The following is an 18408-nucleotide window of genomic DNA, read 5'->3' on the forward strand; positions in this document are numbered from 1 at the left end:
TGAAGACAGTAACATATCCAGAGGCTCTAATGAGTTGCTGGTAGAATATGAAGATTAGTACTGAAAACCTGGATGGAAAAAAGGAGTTGTTTTGTGTGTCAGTTCCTCTGCCACGGAAGCTGGTGGAAGATACATAACTGTGCTCTTTGTCTATCAAGCATAGTTTGGTGTTATAAGCGTTCTTAGAAGAGAAGGTTTAAGCTTGCTGAGCTGCACTTGGACTTGGGGGAGACCCTGTGTGTCTTCTGCTTCTAAGCAGGGGTGATGATACCCAAATGACCATAAAATTAGGTAGTTTTCAGTAAGTGCTTGATTACTGCCATATGGATATCAATATTAATCTAATGTACATGCAAATTAGCTGAAGAAAGTGGAAGTATCTGTAGATGCAGCTATAAATGTGGCAGCAGAGAGCATGGATAGATATCTAATTATCAGATATCAAGATACTGAGCTCTTTCTAATAGAGGGAAAATAATTCATTGTGTGAGGAAAGTTGGGCAGGACTAGGTGGGCTGTTCTGCAGGACTTTGGGGGAAAGGGCAGATAATTCCTGGCTCTGTCCAGCCTTACCCGTTCTCTGGGGACACCTAGCATCATTGGACCTTATGGAGGGAAGCAGACACAGTGTCTTCCCCAGAACTACATTTAGGTTTAGTTCTGATTACACTTGCATGAATTTTGAGTATTTGTTTCATATTTTAATTCACTTTTGCTTGGCTCCATGGTTCACACTGGAGGAAATTATTTCAGGATCATCCCCTTCTACTGACATAACTAGATGAAGAAAGCTCATGGTCTGTGTAGACCAGGCTCTGGAAACCTTTCTATGTGTTTCCGGTTCATATTGTCAGCTCTGTAGGAAGGCAAAAAAATTAAATTACCTATCTGAGGCACATTTTTTTGTCAGACTGTTGATAAAAATGCCTCATGTAAATGTGATGGTTTGGAATAAAGAAAGTGGGAGGGAAGGTGGAGAGAGAAGAAATGGAAAATTGGTCATTGATCTGGAGCTCTTCTCTTCCCATGAGTGCATTGCAGGGAATAATGTGGAAGAAAAGATATTATTGAAGCCAGAAAAGTGGTTTTATATAGAAAAAAATGTAAAAGTTCCCCATTTTTCCAAAAGGAAACATTTTTGTCCTGCACTAAGACAAAGCAATACTCTGAAGCCTGTTGCACATCGTAAGCACTAATTAAACAGTCTCTGTCTGCAGTACTATGCATTTTCTTGCTGGCTGGCATGACCTTTTCAGTTGATCCATTTTGCTGCTGAGGAGTTCTGGGTCATGTTGTAAGCTGCTCTGGCTGAGTCAAAGGAGTGCAGAGCTATTGGAAGAGAGGCAGAGATAAACAATGCAAGAGACAGATGATTTAAGAGCAATCCAAGAGGAGGAGCGTAGGCATTAAATAGAAGTTAAACAGTTTTGATTAGGTTTGTTCTTGTTGTTTTGTTGCTAATTCAAAATCATGTTGTCCTTACTAATTTGGGAAAAAACCCAAAGTGTTGGTTTTAAAAATGCCTGAAATGGAGCGACTGCATTTGTTTCGGAAAGGTTTTTATTTCAGAGAGGGTTTTCCAGACTTGCAAATAAGAGTTTTGAAGATTAGGATTAATGACAAATATGTTCAAAGCTAAGGAAAAGTACACTGAATTGCAAAAGATGAAAACATATCATTTCCCTGCAGCACTTGTACATTCATTTGCTTTATGAGTGACAGTTTCCTTTAAAAGTAGAATTGTAAAATAATAATTGGCAGTCTTTTATTGAGTTTAATTGCTTCCAGTTTGTAGTGACAGCCAGTCCTCAGCTGAGTTTTTCTGTGGTAAGTTTCTGGTCACATCCTGTTAACCCAGAAAATTTATTGCACAGATCCCTCATTGTAGGAACTTCACAGTAAATTTTCTGGCAGGGTGTTCATTTAAATTATAGATAGAATGGTCCAGGGGATAGGGTACTACTTGCCTGTCTGGGCATTTTGGATTCAGTTTGCTGTTTCATAGTCTGCCTGATCGAGATTGGCAAAACTTCATTAGAAGAGCTCGTCAGAATTGTTGCCTAGGATCTCTACATATCTTTGTCTTGGTCCTTCAGATCTCCAGTGCCATAGAACAAATAAAGTTTTTATTAGTAGCTCTCAACAGTTGATCTTTTTTGGGGAGGGGATGAAAGGGTAATTAAAGGGACAGGATGACCGCGTGTGCCAACAGAAGAAAAGTTAACCATGGTAAACAGTTTATGCATGGAATTCTCCGCACAGAAAGAGTTGTTTTTCTGTTTCTAAAGCATCCCCAAAGGCAGCTATAAATCCAAAGGTTAGTCTGAAGGATATAATGCCTTAACCACTGGCTTCTTTCTCTTTCAAATAATACTGCCCTTCTCACCACAATTTTTCACATTCAAGCAAAGATGTCATGAGGACATCTCCGCCCTTCTCAAGTTTTCACATTCAATCAAAGATATCATGAGGACATCATAATATAGTGAATGCTTATGAAATGTTGCTATTTCCCTTTCTTCTTTTCCTGCATGTGAGACATAATGCTTGAGATCAACTTTTCTACTTCCACTGCACTTATTCGTTTGGAAAAAGCTTCCTAGTGCTTTGGGTCTGATGCCTGCCTGGACTCTGATGTTCTCCCATTAAAGCAGTCAGACACTCAGCTAAATGCTGTGGTTTTCAGAGTAGTATATTCAGAGTAGTATATTCAGAGTAGTATAAGCATACGTGAAGTGACCTCCTGATAAGCTCTTTGCAGACAGAGTGAGTACAGCAGAGGCCAGGGAACAGCCTGCAACCAAGTGTATCTAATTAGGGTTCAATCCCACTTCAGGTACTATTCACAGTGCCCAAATGGTGGAATGGGTAGTTTGGGAGAGCAATACAATGATTAGATACAGAAGAGCAGTCAGCTATGCCCAGATTCTGAGCATGAAGCTAAGTGCAGGTGAAAAATGGGAGCATAAGGCCATTAAAAATATATGGCTCTCTTTTACAGGAGAGAACTGGTGTAGAATAGTGTCTTTCTGTTGAAGTCTCCAGAAGCAGATTTTTCTCTCTGGAACCAGGGTGTTAGTTCTCTAATGTTATTCCAGTCATCCTTTTTTCTAGGGCTTCATGCTCTAAAAGTGATACAGTTTATCATGCCTCTCTTCTCCATTTGTGGTTAACTCCATTAATCACAAAATCCCAACTTCCAGGTAATCAGAAAAGCAAAACCCTACTAAATTGACTAGTACACAATAGTCAAATTAGCTTCAGGAAATCTCAAGCTTTGGGAAATAAAAGAAGCTCTCCTTACTTTCACCTTTCCAACTATAATTGTGCTTTTAGTTAATGAGAAAACAGTTATTATTCAAAAATATGCATATGTGTATATTAAATCGTTCTGCAAAGATACCCAAAGCTGGGCTGGTGGCATTCTTACCAGAGAATATTGCTGGGGAATTACTAAGAAAATGAAAAAGGCCAACATGTTCCTGACTTTGAAGTGCAAGATCATACTAATTTCTGAAGGCAAATTGTAAATAGAGCTGCTGGCAGAAATTCAGCACTTTTTAATAGTACAATTAGGGAAGTCATCTGTGTACGGACTTGCAGTTGGACATAATGCTTTTATGGGCAACAGTTTGCTCTGCTCTAGGAAAAAAAAATTCCTCTGGGTGTCTCTGTATATACATACATTACTAGAGTGTGAAATATTTATATTTTCCTGCTGATATTTGTTTTTTTCTATTTAAGACCCTCTACAGCCTCCTCAAACTATAAAATTGAAGACCACATATCAGAGGCTTGGCAACTTAAGAAAAAAAGGAATTATTAATTTTTAAAAAGTTATATAATACTGCAATTTTAACAGGGATAAGGCTCTAAGAGATTTCTTTGGCAACACTAGTGTCAGCAGCTGCCCTGTCCTGACATCTGAGCATATTTGGGGCTTATGACTGACTGCAAACAATGCTAGGTTAGAGTAGAAAAAAAAAAAAGAGTGATAATGAAGTTTGCATGTAAGTCACCATTCTTTTATTAAAAAAGAAATATGCAACCATTTCAGCTGACACTTTAAGGAATTTTGACGTGACAGTTGTGTGTGAAGGCAGGTAGCTGGAGCCCTGAGTATGTGAGGTTTCCTGGCTCCTGACTGCCAAAGCAGACACTCCAATATACCATGACCCAAGTATGTTTGCATAACTTCTCTTCACCCTTACAGCTCTGTAGAAAAATCTGACCTAGCTGTGTCAAAATTTATTAGCAAAATTGATTTCCATAACAGGGCTTTGACTTGGTTTTGCTTAGCAGAGTGTCTTTAGAAATAACCATGTCTGCAGAGAGTCAAACCCAAACAGCTAAAAAAGCACTTCCAACCATTCCATACCAAACCTGAATTTTAGTGGTTTTGACTGTTGACCTTTTGTGGAAAAAGACCTGGTGCTAGTAACAAGTACTATTTGGGAGGAGTTTGTTACTGGTCAGTACATTCAATCATTTGAACACCTAAATGAGTGTCAGATTTGGCAAACCACTAATGTCTAATTTTTTAATGTCAGGTACTTGCTGCATGTACCACTGAATATGTGTGATTCTAAAAAAAAAAAAAAAAAAAAACCAAAAAAATCTGAACTTTGTGACCCACATCATTTGAACAGCCCCTTTAAATGAGTCCAACATGAGTGGAAGTAGTATTTTATGAAGTTTACACTGAGGCCCTGGTGAATTACAGAAACAGCAGCAGATAATAATGGAAACAGTTTGAGTCACCAGTGGCAGAAATTTGAGCTTGGTGGAGACTGCAAGGTTCCTTATTAAACAATTCTTCAAAGCTGGTGCTTTTATGAGAATGGTAGTAGTAAAAGTCAGATTGTCCTTAACAGTTCCAGTGGGATGATGATAACATATGTAAAGGGTTTGTTTTAGCACATAAATACTTCTATTTCAGATTATATGGGGCAGTATCTTTCTGCTCGATAGTCTATACTAGCTCATTTAGCCATTCATATCATTGCATCCATACATGGCACGCTTCCATTAGCTTGATTAATACCAATTTCTCTGCAGCCATTGCTTCAGCATGTGTAAGGTGATGACCATATTTCCTTTTTATACAGGAGAATGTTGAGGCAGGAGATAAGGAGACAACTGGAGCTGCCGAGAAGGAAAGCGAGGTACATATGAATAGACTCGAGTGTGGTTGTGCTTTGATATTTTGAACCATGGCAAAATATTTGTCATTTGCATGTCATCAATAGGCAGGCCAGTACCATGCAACTGCGACCTAGCTGTGGTATGTAAGTCTAACACTGCACAGATATATCTCCACCCATGGCATATATTCTAACATATCACCTCTCATTCAATGCAGGATTTATTTTAGAAGCTGCCTATTGTAGCAGTATAGAGTGACAAATATTTCAGGGCAGCAAATAAAGCAGCTCCATGGCTAAGGGAGGTATAATGCTGTTTCTGTTGACATTTGGAAATACGCTGCATAGATTCCCAGTAGCTCCTACAAATTTCTGTATATTTGTTTACCTAGTCTTTCTGTAAATTCCTTTATTAAAAAAATCCTATGGTTAATCATTTATTTTTCCTAGCACAATATGCACTGAGCTAAAACAGATACTTGGAAATAATCATGTTATGAGTTAGTTTCCTAAAGCATAGTCTGGCATTATTAGATACAGTTAAAATCGAATTACAAAGCAAATTAAAAGCTCAGTGACATACTTTAGGCTGTGCATATGTGGACTTGAATGATTGCATGTTGCTTATATTTCTTTAGGGGTTATTAAAGTACTTACTCTGAATCCTTGTATACTAAAGTGAAACTACAATGTGTTCAAATGTGCACAGAGGGCAGCACAAGAGGATTGGCTGCATATTAAACTCAGGAATAGAAATAGGGGCTGGGAAATAACTCCTAGGTATTAATCGCTCAGGATTTGTATCTCAAGACTAGCAATCTATATCTCAGTGCTAGAGCAATCTGCTTTTTTTTGTTGTTACTCATTTTGATGCCATGATATATACAAAAAGGTAATGAACTGGTTTCAGAATAAGCTACATTCATCTGTCCAGGCTTAGGTTCATTGTCCTGCATTAGGTCTGATAGAGCCAAGGATATATATTAGGTCTGCTAGAGCCAAGGATATATTTGTGGTATGCTGTAGGGCATACCAGTGTCACTTGGAAGTGAATTTGGGACTCACTGGTGCTGTATTCCTCACCAGCACTGCCATATCCACATGGAAGCGAGTGGAATTGCATTGGAAGAAAGTGCAGAGTGGGAGTGGTAGATCAAGCCCAGCTTGGCGTGGACTACTCAGTGCAAGAGAGCGTTGTGTTGTTCCTTAAGCATTTCCTTGTCACTCCCAACAAGTCTGGTTCTAGAAGAAATATGCAAGAAATGCCTCATAGTTGTGCTAGCACTAAGGCTAAGTCTTAGAAATATTCCCCCTTTATTCTGATACTACTTGTTCACTCTCTGAGAGTGAATTTGCCCATGTTCTGTTTAAAACAGCTGTTTAAAACAGTATTACTGTATGCAGAAGAGCTGCCATAAGAGATTCAGGTATTTGCTAAGCCAGTATTTGACTGTTAATGGAGCGTGGTCCCTTTGCTACTCTGTAACTTGCATAACAAATTATTCAGTACTACTTCAGAATTTTCCAAGACTTTGCAACTGATGCATTCCCTCAAACTTGATGATTGGTCTCTCTTGACATTAGATAGCTTAGCTGTGATTATGACCAACTGTCATAAAAATTACCCATTCCAGTTCTAAATCCAGAACTTCACCTCTGGAAGATGAATGTATCTGAGGGTGCTCCTCTGGCAGACCCCAGCAACAGGCTTGGGCCCATTCTCCTGGGCTCTTTATTGCTACTGCTGAATCTGTGGCATTGTGTTGAGCTAACAGTAATGCTATGAGAGTACAACTGTGTGGATAAGCTGCATCCTGGGTAAAGAAAAATTCACATCTGTGCAATTAAAACAGTTGAGTGGTTCTATCACACCCCTCATTATACTGGTTGATCCTTTTTTTTGCCCCTGTGTGCTTGGTGTAATGGGACAGCTGTCCAAATTTCAATAATTTGAAATTTGGACAGCTAGAGATAGCTAATTTGGAGTACTATTAGACTGCCTAATGTTATTAATTACCTATATAAAAGAGATTTGTAGGATTGGTTTACAGTGTGAATTAAGGTAATACAAGTAGCTGTATTTGCAAGGATGTGGTTCAACACAGCTGGTTATGAATTCAGCCTTCTGCCCTTTTTTTTACTCTTCCATCCTAATCAGATATTTGAGGCTGATAATGAGGTTCCTTCTGTGCTACCTCATATGCCTTTTTATAAAAGCTTTTTTTAATCATCTAGCTTTTAATGGTTTTGTACACTAAGACACAAGAAAAATGATTGTGAACTGTGATATACATTTAGTGACTCATGACTGCATGCTGTGAGAGTATCACTCTCTTTCACTGTGGGGCATATGTGAGCCAATTCAGGTAAAATAGTATCCTCCTCCTTAGGAATCCAATCCATAGGAATCCAATAAGCAGAAAAGAAGTTGTTGATCTTAATCAGAATAGACAGCAAGACCAATTTCTGCAGCATGGTCTTAGAAATGCATGGTGTCAAATCAATCTGATGTGCACTTTATTCCCACTCTTTCCTACTAACCTCTTCCAGGACTTTAACATTCACCATTTATTTGTGTATCTTCTTGGATCAAGACTGCTAAAATTGGTAATACTAATGAGTGGCAGACTTGCATGCCTTATAGGAGAAAATGTCAACATCTGACCTTCTCTGTTGATGTTATTTCCTCTTACAATAAAGCATACTTCAGCAGCAGCAGTTTCCATTTAAATTGAATTTAAGTTGCCCAGTGATTTCTATAAATCCATACAATATTGTCCGTCTTCATGGATTCCAGGAGGATTTCTTTATCACATCGATTAATAACAGCAAATAGGAGTAGCGGTGAATATTTAATGTTGCTAAAAGGCAATGCCTGAACAGTGCCCTTGAACAGTTGCTGAGTTCGGGTAGTGAAGTTAGCTTCATCCACAGGGGAAAGATCAAACTGAGGAAATAAATAGCATCAGACTGTTCACTGGAGATCAGAGAGATTACTACTAACTGTGGCTTGACATTAGTACCTTGAAAAGAGGTTTCCTTCAGTGTTTTTTCTTGATCCTTGAGCCATCTGCTGTAAGGTAAAAATTCTGTCTTGAACTTAATTAGATTAAAACAATGAGTTTCATCATTTACCTTCAACCAAACCTTAAAATTAATCCATTTTAAGTATATACCAAATATGCTACCATAAGCAGTATATAGCAATGCAAGTGTTAGGGGGGATGCATGAATTACAAGCATCTTGGTTTAAGACAGCTTAAAAGGAGAACACTGTGGAATGAGTTACCTCCCTTTTTAAGTTCAACCAATCCCTTTCAGCCACTAAGAAATGAATAAAAGTAGATACAAGTGAAAAATAACAGTTTCTTAATAAATTAAACAGTAACAGGCAAAAGCCAACAATAAATAACTGCTAGATACAAAATAGCTAAATCTTACGAACCCTTGAGAACAAAGAGAGCTCCAAAATGCCAGCAAACACCCTTTCCTGAGATAGCGCCTGACAGTATGGGAAAGACAAAGGGACAGGATGGTGTCCGATCCCTCCCAGGAAGGCAGGAGCTCATGGAGCAATTCCAGTGGTAGATGAAGACCCGACAGCCCCTCTGGGGTCAGTGCCCTCCTCACAGCAGGAGACAGCAGGGCAGGCAGGGCCAGGCAAAGCAATTGGGCCGGGGCCACTCACGGCTGATAACAGTCTGGACCAGTGCCAGGGCTGCTCCGCTTCTGTCGGCGCGATACCTCGACTGCAGATGGGCACCTGCGGAATTCATCCCAAGGCAGCTTAAAGCCTCCATTTTCAGTCTCTCGAAGACAAGGAAGAAGAAAAAAATAAGAAAAGAGAACCCAGCAAGGGAGAAGCCTCTGCTTAAGCAAAGCCCAGGTAGCTAGCAAAGAAAAACCAAGCAGCAAGAGGGAGACAGCCTGCCCTGCTAGGGCAGACTGTAACAATGCCCACGATAGCGTCCTGCCCCAGTTTTTCCAGCTGCAGGGTCTTAAAGAGACAGTAACAATTTGGGGAGCAGATAGATAGGGAATACAATAACCTTTTGAGTTACCCACAACAACAAGTAACAGTTTTTGCTGGATGAAGGATTTAGGCAGTTACTTTTCTATGCACTTTTCATCAGTTTGAATAAATCATGCATTAACTTCTTAACACAGACTGATAAGAAATTATTCAGTCACAGCCAGGCTTTAAATGTATCTTTTTATGCTGACATAAGTATAGATCTTTGTGGTTAATTTTTTTCTGATACTTACCTAGATGTAGAATATATTTACTTCTCCTAACATGACCTGATTTGTAAGTCTCTCTGTTAGAAAAGAATGTGTAACTAAGATTACATGATTTTTGAAGCCAGGCAAGGTCTGTGGTGAAGTAGGTGACTAGCTAGAGAAGGCTTGAAGGCTCTTCCTAAGAACAGACTCCATTAGCAGGGTCCTGTGGACCCCTAGACAGTTTGCAAGCTCCTCCTCCTCTGCAGAAAAATCAGTGGTAAATTTCTTCCACAATACAGCTGAAAGACAAGAGAAATAAAACAGCTTTGACAAACAGTTACTCCACTCAGAACACCTGAGGACTTTGCTAAATGTTGCCTGGTGAGGTTTCATAAAATGTCTCTCTCCCACCTTTTAATCAGTTTCTTCTATACAAGCTTGTCCCCAGCCCTGCTCTTCTCCATAAATCAAGAGGAACACCAGAGAACTCAAGACCATAGGTCAGCATCACACAGGGAGGTCACATAGCAGAGGCTGGCCCATGTTCTCTCCAGCAAGTATCTGTAACTCATATCCTGAAAGGTCGCTCCCTTCTGTTGTTTTTAGGTGATGCCTGTTGGTGAGAGCACTGCGGTGTCAGAAGACAGTGCAGCTGTGGCAGCAGGAGCTGCCACCACTGAGCAGGAGGATGTTGCTGAAGGTGACAAACCTCAGGGAGAAGAAAAAGAGGCTGATATGTCTCAGGTAACTCATGTCAGTGCATGGGAGAGTGTGTTAGGGGAATCAGGACAGATTAAACAGCCTGAGAGAGGGCAAGGCTACTGCAGCTCTGTGCCCCCAGGTTCAACCAATACAGGTTCAACCAGCAGCAAGATTGATGTTCTCTTGGGATGGCCCTAGAAAGGTCTCACACAGGGTATCCTTTCTTCTAAGTCCTTACTTTGGGTTGTGCCGATAACATTTATCACATAACAGGGCTTTCTGGAGAAATAGGCAGAGAAACAATTTGATTTTTCTTATATCCTGGCATCATGTCCTATCAATAGCATTACTTTGTTTCCTGTAAGTCATGGTGGTCAAGCCATGTATCCATATCTGGCCTGCTGCCTTTTCCTCTGCAGCCTCTGAGGAGCTGACAAACACCTGCTAGAGCAGACCCTGTAGCTGAGCAGCCAGTCACCACCTGATTTCATTGCATACTCTATTTCATCTGTGCTCCAGGATAAGATGGTTTGGAAAAGTATCTATGAACTTTCTTTTTTTCAGGTTGGGTGCTACAACAAGTTTTGTTAAATGCTTTTTTGCTGGGATTCATGATTGGTCAGATGCTGCTTAGATTTTTTGCTTTCTCTGTTCCCAGTTCCATTGTTGTAAATCAGGAGAGATCCCTTCAGTCAAAGAAATAGGTCATATTTCCTTGTTTCATCACCTTCTATCACTATTATCCTGCTGAATTCAATTTCCAAATAAAAACAGTACAGTGATTACTGGAACTACTGGCTTCACTCAAACTTGCTGAAACTAAAGGGCAGAGTGAAGGAAAAAGGTCTAATAATTTCCAGGAATGTTGAAAATAATAAAAATTCTCTGTAGGTAGCCCAAGCTACCTACAGAGCATTTTTATTATTTAGTGCAATAATGTGTAAAGTAGGTTTAGGAGGACTAAGGGGAGCAGTGATAAAAGGGAGGGGATTATTCCTTGACATTCTTGCACGAATACTGTTTTCTGTCTTAAGAATTCATAGCAGAGAAAAAAAGAAATTCTCATCCCCATATATGCCCTATGCAATAAACAAACGATAGTGTTTTCCTGCTTGAAATAAAGTACTAAACAGTTTTGTATTTATTTTCTGGGGGGGGGGTTGTTTTTTGTTTTTTTTTTCCCCCAGGAGAAGGTCAGCAGCATCCCTGCAGTAGTAATAGATCCAGCATCAAACAACGAGGGGGAGGGAGAACACGAAGTCATCATGAATGAGTCCAAAGATGCCACAACAGAGATGGGTGCTCAGGTCACTGACACTTCTCTCAGTGAAACTTCCCAATCTGGAAATGATCAGAAACCTGCTGAAGAAATCCAGGCTGTACTTTCTCAGGATCAGCCTGTTCCAGCAGAAGATGCAGCTTCAGCAATGCCACCTGGTTTTCTCTATAAGGTCTGCTTCTCCATTCTTCTTTTAGATATCCCTAGCTTCTGTGGATGAGTCTTGTCTGCACAGGTAGTGTTGTGATATGTTGAGGGCAAAGGATTCATAGTTTATCAGCCACATACATGCACAAATACATGCAACTACAAGTGTAATATTGTGTTGCTGCTTCATAAATAAAGTCTGAGAAGATACATTTTCTGCATGCTTGTTACTGTGCATATATTACATAGCTGTAAGATTCATTGAAGTACAAGAACACTTGAATCTCACCAGATGACTGCTGAAAATTAATATATGGAATAAAACTGCACTGCTGCATAGTTAATCAGGAATATTGTTGATATATGCTAATTATATATCTGATATGCTAACAGTATATTTGATCTCTAAGGTCCCTTGCAAACCCAAAGCATTCTATGATTCTATGATCGTTTAAAAAATGGCTTTTTTTCTGGCCTGAAAATCTTTAGTGGAAGTACTGACTCTATTGAAACCCATGGCTACAATTAATGGTAATGAAGCCAAAATGTCATTCAGTAACTTTACTAATAATATAAACTATTATGGTAATCAAACAGAAAAATTTAATGAGGCATAAGAGAAGTTTTTTCCTTGGCTGGCAAAACCCCCAGGGTTTCCTGGTTCACAAGGTTCTTTGAAAATACTTTTCATTTAGAATCACTGAGCAGCAAAAAACTCCTTGAGGATGGATGAACTTTACATGCTTCCTACTATAATTTGCATAGTTCAGACTAATTAGTCCCATAGCACTCTCTAAGTATGCCATTCTTTTTGGTTTATTCTCATTGCTCAATATTTTCTGCAAACTTGTGGATAGCAGTAGGGTAAAGGTAAACACTATGCAACTCAACATGCTGTCATAGTAAATCTTTTGCTTTTCATCCCACTCTCTGGGGTCAGACATAGAGAAGGAGAAGCAAAATACATGCTTTCAGTCTGGTTCCCAATGCCACTTTCCTTCATAATTGCAGAGTTATCGTGGAGCTGTCTGTGCATTGAGAAAATTAGACTAGCTATCTTTTAAGGAGATAAAACCATTTACTTAAAATGGTCTGTTACAATGACATGCTGATCTTGCCAGTGTTTGAATGCTCACCCCTTTGAAAGGCAGATATTTTTGGGCATATTATGGGCATACCCATCTGCTGCTAAGTGGGAGTTCCAAGGCAATCATGAATTCGGGTTCCCATTACTCACCTCTTGGATCATCTATTGCAATGGGTACTATGTATCTGACTCAAATGTTTATAGATATTCACAAGAAGAGTAATACAATAATGGCCACAACAAGAGAATGAGAGAATATAAAGTTTTTGAGAACATTTCTCAATTTTATTTGTAAAATCCTGCCACCCCTCTCGCAGATCTTGTCATGATAATGGGGAATGGAAGGCAGTTCCTTACATGGGAAAAATGACAGCGACAGGCCTTGCCCAAGAGGCAGGACTTGTGGAATGCTGCATTATCATCTGTCCTTGAGATCTTGTAATCTCGGGGAAGGATCTTAAGTTTCTTCTGATAGTCTCAGGAAAATAAACTATCCTTAACTTGGCCCTGCTTCTAAGGAAATGTGTTAAAAACTGACATGAATCAATGTCTTTATTATCAATTTATGCCAGATCAAAGGAGGTGGTTCTATTATTGTGAGATCCCACCTGGAGTGCTGCATACAGTTCTGGTGTCCCCAGCATAAGAAGGACATGGAATTGTTGGAACAAATCCAGAGGAGGGGTTGATAAGAGGGTTGATAAGAGGACTGGAACAGTGCCACCTCAAACACAGGCTGAGAAAATTAGGGCTGTTCAGCCTGGAGAAGAGAAGGCTTCATGCAGAACTCATGGCAACCTTCCGGTATCTGAAGGGGACCTACAGGGAAGCTGGAGAGGGACTCTTCTTCAGGAACTGTAGTTCCTTGTAGGACAAGGAGCGATGGGTACAAATTGAAAGAGGCAAAATTTGGATTAGGTATTAGGAAGAAATTTTTACTGGGAGAGTGGTGAGACAGTGGAACCAGTTGCCCAGGGAGTTGGATGCGGATGCCCCAGCCCTGGCAATATCCAAACCAGGTTGGATAAGGCCTTGAACAACCTAGTGTAGGGTGTCCCTGCCCAAGGCAGGGGAGGTTGGGACTAGATGATCTTTAAGGTACGTTACAACCTGTTAGCATTCCCTGATTCTATGATAATTTGAATGTACTCATCTATAGCCATATGTTTGCATAAAGATGATTTTTTTTTCAGTCCAGATTTAACAGGTAATTTTGTTGAGAAAATGTCTTGATTTAGATCACATCTATATGTGTGGTGTTTTTTTCTTTAGGTTGAAGTTTTACATGATTTTGAGGCAGCTAACAGTGATGAGCTTAATTTAAAACGAGGAGATATTGTGCTAGTGATTCCTTCTGAGACCACAGCTGATCAGGTAAAAACATGGTTCTTGCTTTTGTTGCCATTTTTATTTGTCTCAACTTTTTTTCTTACAGGTTATAGTTAATGGAAATGTGTATTCAAAATTATGTTCCTGTAAGAAAACACAAAGATTTTACTTATGCCTTTGTATGTAGTTTCATTTGAGACTAAGTGGCACAATTGACTATACCTGGAGTCACAGATACATGTTATTAGCAGGATCTGACCTCTGCATATGTTTAGGGCTTTTTTGTGCTACATTGTATTTTATACTGACACACAGGTACACAAAGATTTCATGCAGAGGATGACCTACAAACTCTGTTACATTGTTCTATATCATCTTGTCAGCATTCCAGTAGAATTGATTACATGATCCCTAAATGTTCGGTTTTTATGTGTGATTTGTAGAAATAGTGCAAATTCACCCAGAGAGAGCACTAAATGCACACAAACTGGGGTGTCCTACAGCCTAAAGGTATAGAGATGGTGCTCTGTGTTAGGTGCTTCTGATAAGATAACTTCGCCCCTCGGAAGCCTGAATCTGAATTAAACCATACTTTAACTTAAGGCCTATAATTTTGTGCTAACATTGTATGTCAGGTGAATTTTTAAACAATTGTATTCCATATGTTAAATTGAATTGCAGGGAAGTATGTTGATTTTGGCTGCTGCTTTAAAAGAGAAGACTGTACTGTACACTATTAGCACCAGCCATTCCATGGGCATCTCTTAGTGCCTGTAGTGTTGGTAAGAAGTCTCCCAATTGATTTGGGGGTTGAGAAGTGGGGGACTGGATCTTGCCTGATCAGGTAGCCAAGAGAACTGCTCTGAAAGAAGAATATCTCTTAAAACAGGCCTAAATACTAATTAAGCATATATGAGCCCTGAGAACTGTGTTTGAAATTGTTTTGCTGCTAGATGCTGTTTGAAGTTAGGTAATTATCAGTCCTCTCAGCTGTGCTTTCTTTAATTCAAGATACAAATTCTTGGCTTTTGTGAGTGGGGTTTTTTTACTTATTTCAAAACAAAATATTTATACTACAGCAGATACATAACTCTTTTTATTGGAATGAACTCTATTGTCCCTACTCAAATTATGCTGTCTTACCTCATAGGCAGTTCAATTGATTTCACTGTCAGTGTTTGCAGAATAGGACACTACTCTAAGGATAGCAAAATATGGTCTCTGACTTAGTCTATTTTTTGCTAGGATATTGGGTGTTAAATACATGATAATGCTTGGTGAGTCCATGAAGTGTAATTTTTCTTCTGGGTATGCACTGAAATTCCCATTAGCATTAATTGAAGTAAATTGTGTGCAGTGATGGAGAAAATAAACCTTTATGTATTCATGTTTCTGAAGCCATTCTTTTCTTATATTTATTGCACATTACATATTTCCCCTTCATGTTTAACATCACCATAAAGCTCAATACTTTTGTCTTTTGCCCAATACTTTGTTGATTTTTATAAAGGCTTATCTTTGTTATTCTTTATTCTCCTTCAAAAATGACCTGTCTAAAGCCGTAATTCCAATACACCTGGTAACATCAACCTCCATTTGAAGCCAGTGGCTTTTTCCATTAGACTTGTGTTGAAGTTATTATCCAGTAAAACTGTGTATTCCTTTCTACGGTCTATATTGCCTATGCTGAAGAGCTGCAGTTCCTCTACCTCTTAGATATTCCACATGCCTCACTTAAATGTACACAGTCAATGTCACAGATAAGCTTGATCTGTTTTAATGATGCTTATTTGGGGCAGAGAGCCCCCACCAGCACACACTGCCACCCCATAATCATGATTTGATGGTGTATGTGGTGATCTGTTCAAGCTGTTCTATCTGCATATGTACTGTCTGTACAATAATAATATGACAACATTAGAAGTTCTGTTTGCCATGGCTTTGCTTCAGTTCCTTTTCTTTAAAGGAAAAAGATACAGAGTTTCTTAGTGAAATGAGAGTAGATTGGTCATTTTTTAAAATACAAAATTATTTTATTCTAGGTAGAATTTATCACACTGGAGAGAATCCAGTACTTTCCAATATGAAATCTCTCTTTTGTTTGCTTGGACAGCTGCTGATTTGTTGATATTTTGCTTATCTATCAAGTATTGGTTTATGTTTCCAGGAATTTTTTGAAAAATAATTACATACTTTCTGGAGATAGTAACTCCTGAGACTGCAAGAACTGTTCTTTCTTCTGACTGTTGATACATGAATGAGAGAAAAAATATCTCAGAGGAAAAAATTAGGATTCAGAACCATTCTTCCCCCACCTAGATGGGCTAAAGGCTATCGTGTGCTTGCAGTCACTTGGTGTCACAAAATTGTAGTCCGGTAGAACAGAGATTATCATCTGTACAAAATTAGAGGCAGCTTTTTAACCAAAACACCAAATCCTTTTAGCCATGTTTTTCTGAAACATCTTAAGTCTGAAGATCATAGTGAGGAATGGGATACCTAAAATTTAAGAGTCTCTGTCTTTTTTCTTTGCAGGAGGCTGGCTGGTTGACTGGCATTAAGGAATCCGAGTGGCTTCAGTACAGAGATGCAAATAGTTATAAAGGACTTTTCCCAGAGAACTTCACACGCCAGCTGGAGTAGTTCTCCCAGGCAGACAAATATAGTATGAAGCTCAGTCAGTAGGTTTTTAACCTCTTTGAAACACAGGAGCCCACCTTTTTGTTGTTTAAGCTGTTAATGGTTTACAGACTGGTGCCAGACAAAGCTAGTTGAAACATATCAAATGAGCATGAGTGCAAACAGTTAAGCTGTAATTTCTGAAGCAGTACATGGGAAAAAAAAACAGATAAAAATGAAATGTCCTTATTTGTTCACGAGTATGTGGCAACAGGTTTGTTTGTGCTTTGTCAGAGCTATGGTGATCCTGTATTTGATCCTTTCCCAAGAAATCTGAAATTAGCTTCCTCAATACCAAAACCTTAACTTCTCTGCACTAAGTGTATTGTATTCCGTTGCACTGCAGAAGATTTAATTAATTATCCTGTAGTTATAAGGTCAAACTATTACAAGTTCCATATGTTAAAAAGATAGTTAACTACTGCAACGTTTTTCAGTGTTATTTTTGGACATGCATAATATATATACACAAGAACTTATATGTGTATATATAAGTGCATATGGCTATATGCATTTTCACAACTTCATTGTAGCTCTTTGGCTGTGTAGTATCATCCAGTACATGCATTGCTTTTTCATTGTCTGGCATTACAGGAAACAGTTTTGTTCAAAGCAAAACTAACTACTCCATTGCCAAAACATGATACAATATGTGCGTTCGTAATGTGGAATTTTCATTCTTAGATGATGAATAACATCATGTTCAAAGCTGCTAACCTTTGAGAAGGCATGGCTCAGTCTCCTCTTCCAGCTGCAGTAGTTACAATGAGATAACCTGGAGGGGGGAGTTGTTATGATGCTAATCTATACTTTTTTATTTAATTGGCTGAATACATTTTCAAAAAAAACCAGAACTAATCTCTGAGAATAAATAAACACAATATATTTTCACTATATGTATTTATGCAGCATACCTTCACAGAACCTTTTAAAGTAAGATATAGATATCCTGTATCAAAAAGTCATCTGTAACTTATGTTTTCCAGTGCTGTGTCATTAAAAATAAACCCTTGTTCCAAAGAAGCTGTTTCTTCTGTGGTGCTTTTGAAGTTTTGTAAGAAGTCCATATAATTTATACATTGTGTTATGTAATCTAATCTTAATACCTCTTTTTCCAAAGGAATATAGCATAACAGGTGCAACCTCTAAATTCTTGTTCTCAACCCAAGTTGTGGCTAGAGTTCCAAAAAGTCTGAACCCCAGCTCAGTATGTCTCTCTGCTGCTCTTCCTGTTCCCAGCTCTGACCACCAGCTAATATCTGTCCAGTAAGAAAGGGAGATTATCTGTATTTAACCATCACTCAAGCTGAAGATCTCTGTATCTTATTGATTCTTCACTTGTCCACTTTTTTCATAAGTAAGTTTTCTATAAATCTGCTCCATTATGTTTGCTGAGGCATGGAAGCTGCAAATATTTAGGAATATCTATATTTTCCTCAGAATTCAGTTATTTTTCATTAAATATTTGTCATCTCGTATGCAAACAATATGTGTTTCTACTCCATTCCTAATTTGCTAAATCTCAGTTGAAGAAACTGTGCTTCTTGAAGAAGAGGAGGGTTGATTTTCTCTGTTTTTCAGGGTCTCTCTCATTAGGTTTCAAAGGTAAGTCCAATGATAGCTGTGTTTTGTGAAGAGGCTGAATGGCTCAGTTGTGAAGGCTGGGATTTTGGATTTGAAATATCCAGTGAGTCTAAGGAGGTTACAGGAAAGCATTCTGGTTTTCTGTTCTTTCCTTCAACAGGTTTGATCTCGGGCCAAGATCTCTCCAAGGACAAAACTTGCTTTTGGTTTTCTTCTTACAATAAATTCCAGAC

At 38.8% G+C, this 18408-nt stretch overlaps 1 protein-coding gene across 2 annotated transcripts in view; it reads left to right on the forward strand.

Annotated features, from left to right (window-relative positions):
- The window catches only part of AMPH (amphiphysin), a 124156-nt gene extending 106542 nt beyond the window's left edge, over window positions 1-17614 (forward strand). For both annotated transcript variants that reach the window (XM_054516542.1, XM_036397151.2), the window contains 5 exons: window positions 5109-5165; window positions 9975-10112; window positions 11258-11521; window positions 13856-13957; window positions 16448-17614. In XM_054516542.1, coding sequence (XP_054372517.1) covers window positions 5109-5165; window positions 9975-10112; window positions 11258-11521; window positions 13856-13957; window positions 16448-16555 — 669 coding nt within the window. In that variant the 3' untranslated portion in view covers window positions 16556-17614. The remainder of the gene's footprint in view (window positions 1-5108; window positions 5166-9974; window positions 10113-11257; window positions 11522-13855; window positions 13958-16447) is intronic.
- Window positions 17615-18408: the final 794 nt, after the last annotated feature.

Source organism: Molothrus ater, chromosome 1 (assembly GCF_012460135.2).
Source record: "Molothrus ater isolate BHLD 08-10-18 breed brown headed cowbird chromosome 1, BPBGC_Mater_1.1, whole genome shotgun sequence".
In the NCBI taxonomy this organism is placed as follows: Eukaryota; Metazoa; Chordata; class Aves; order Passeriformes; family Icteridae; genus Molothrus; species Molothrus ater.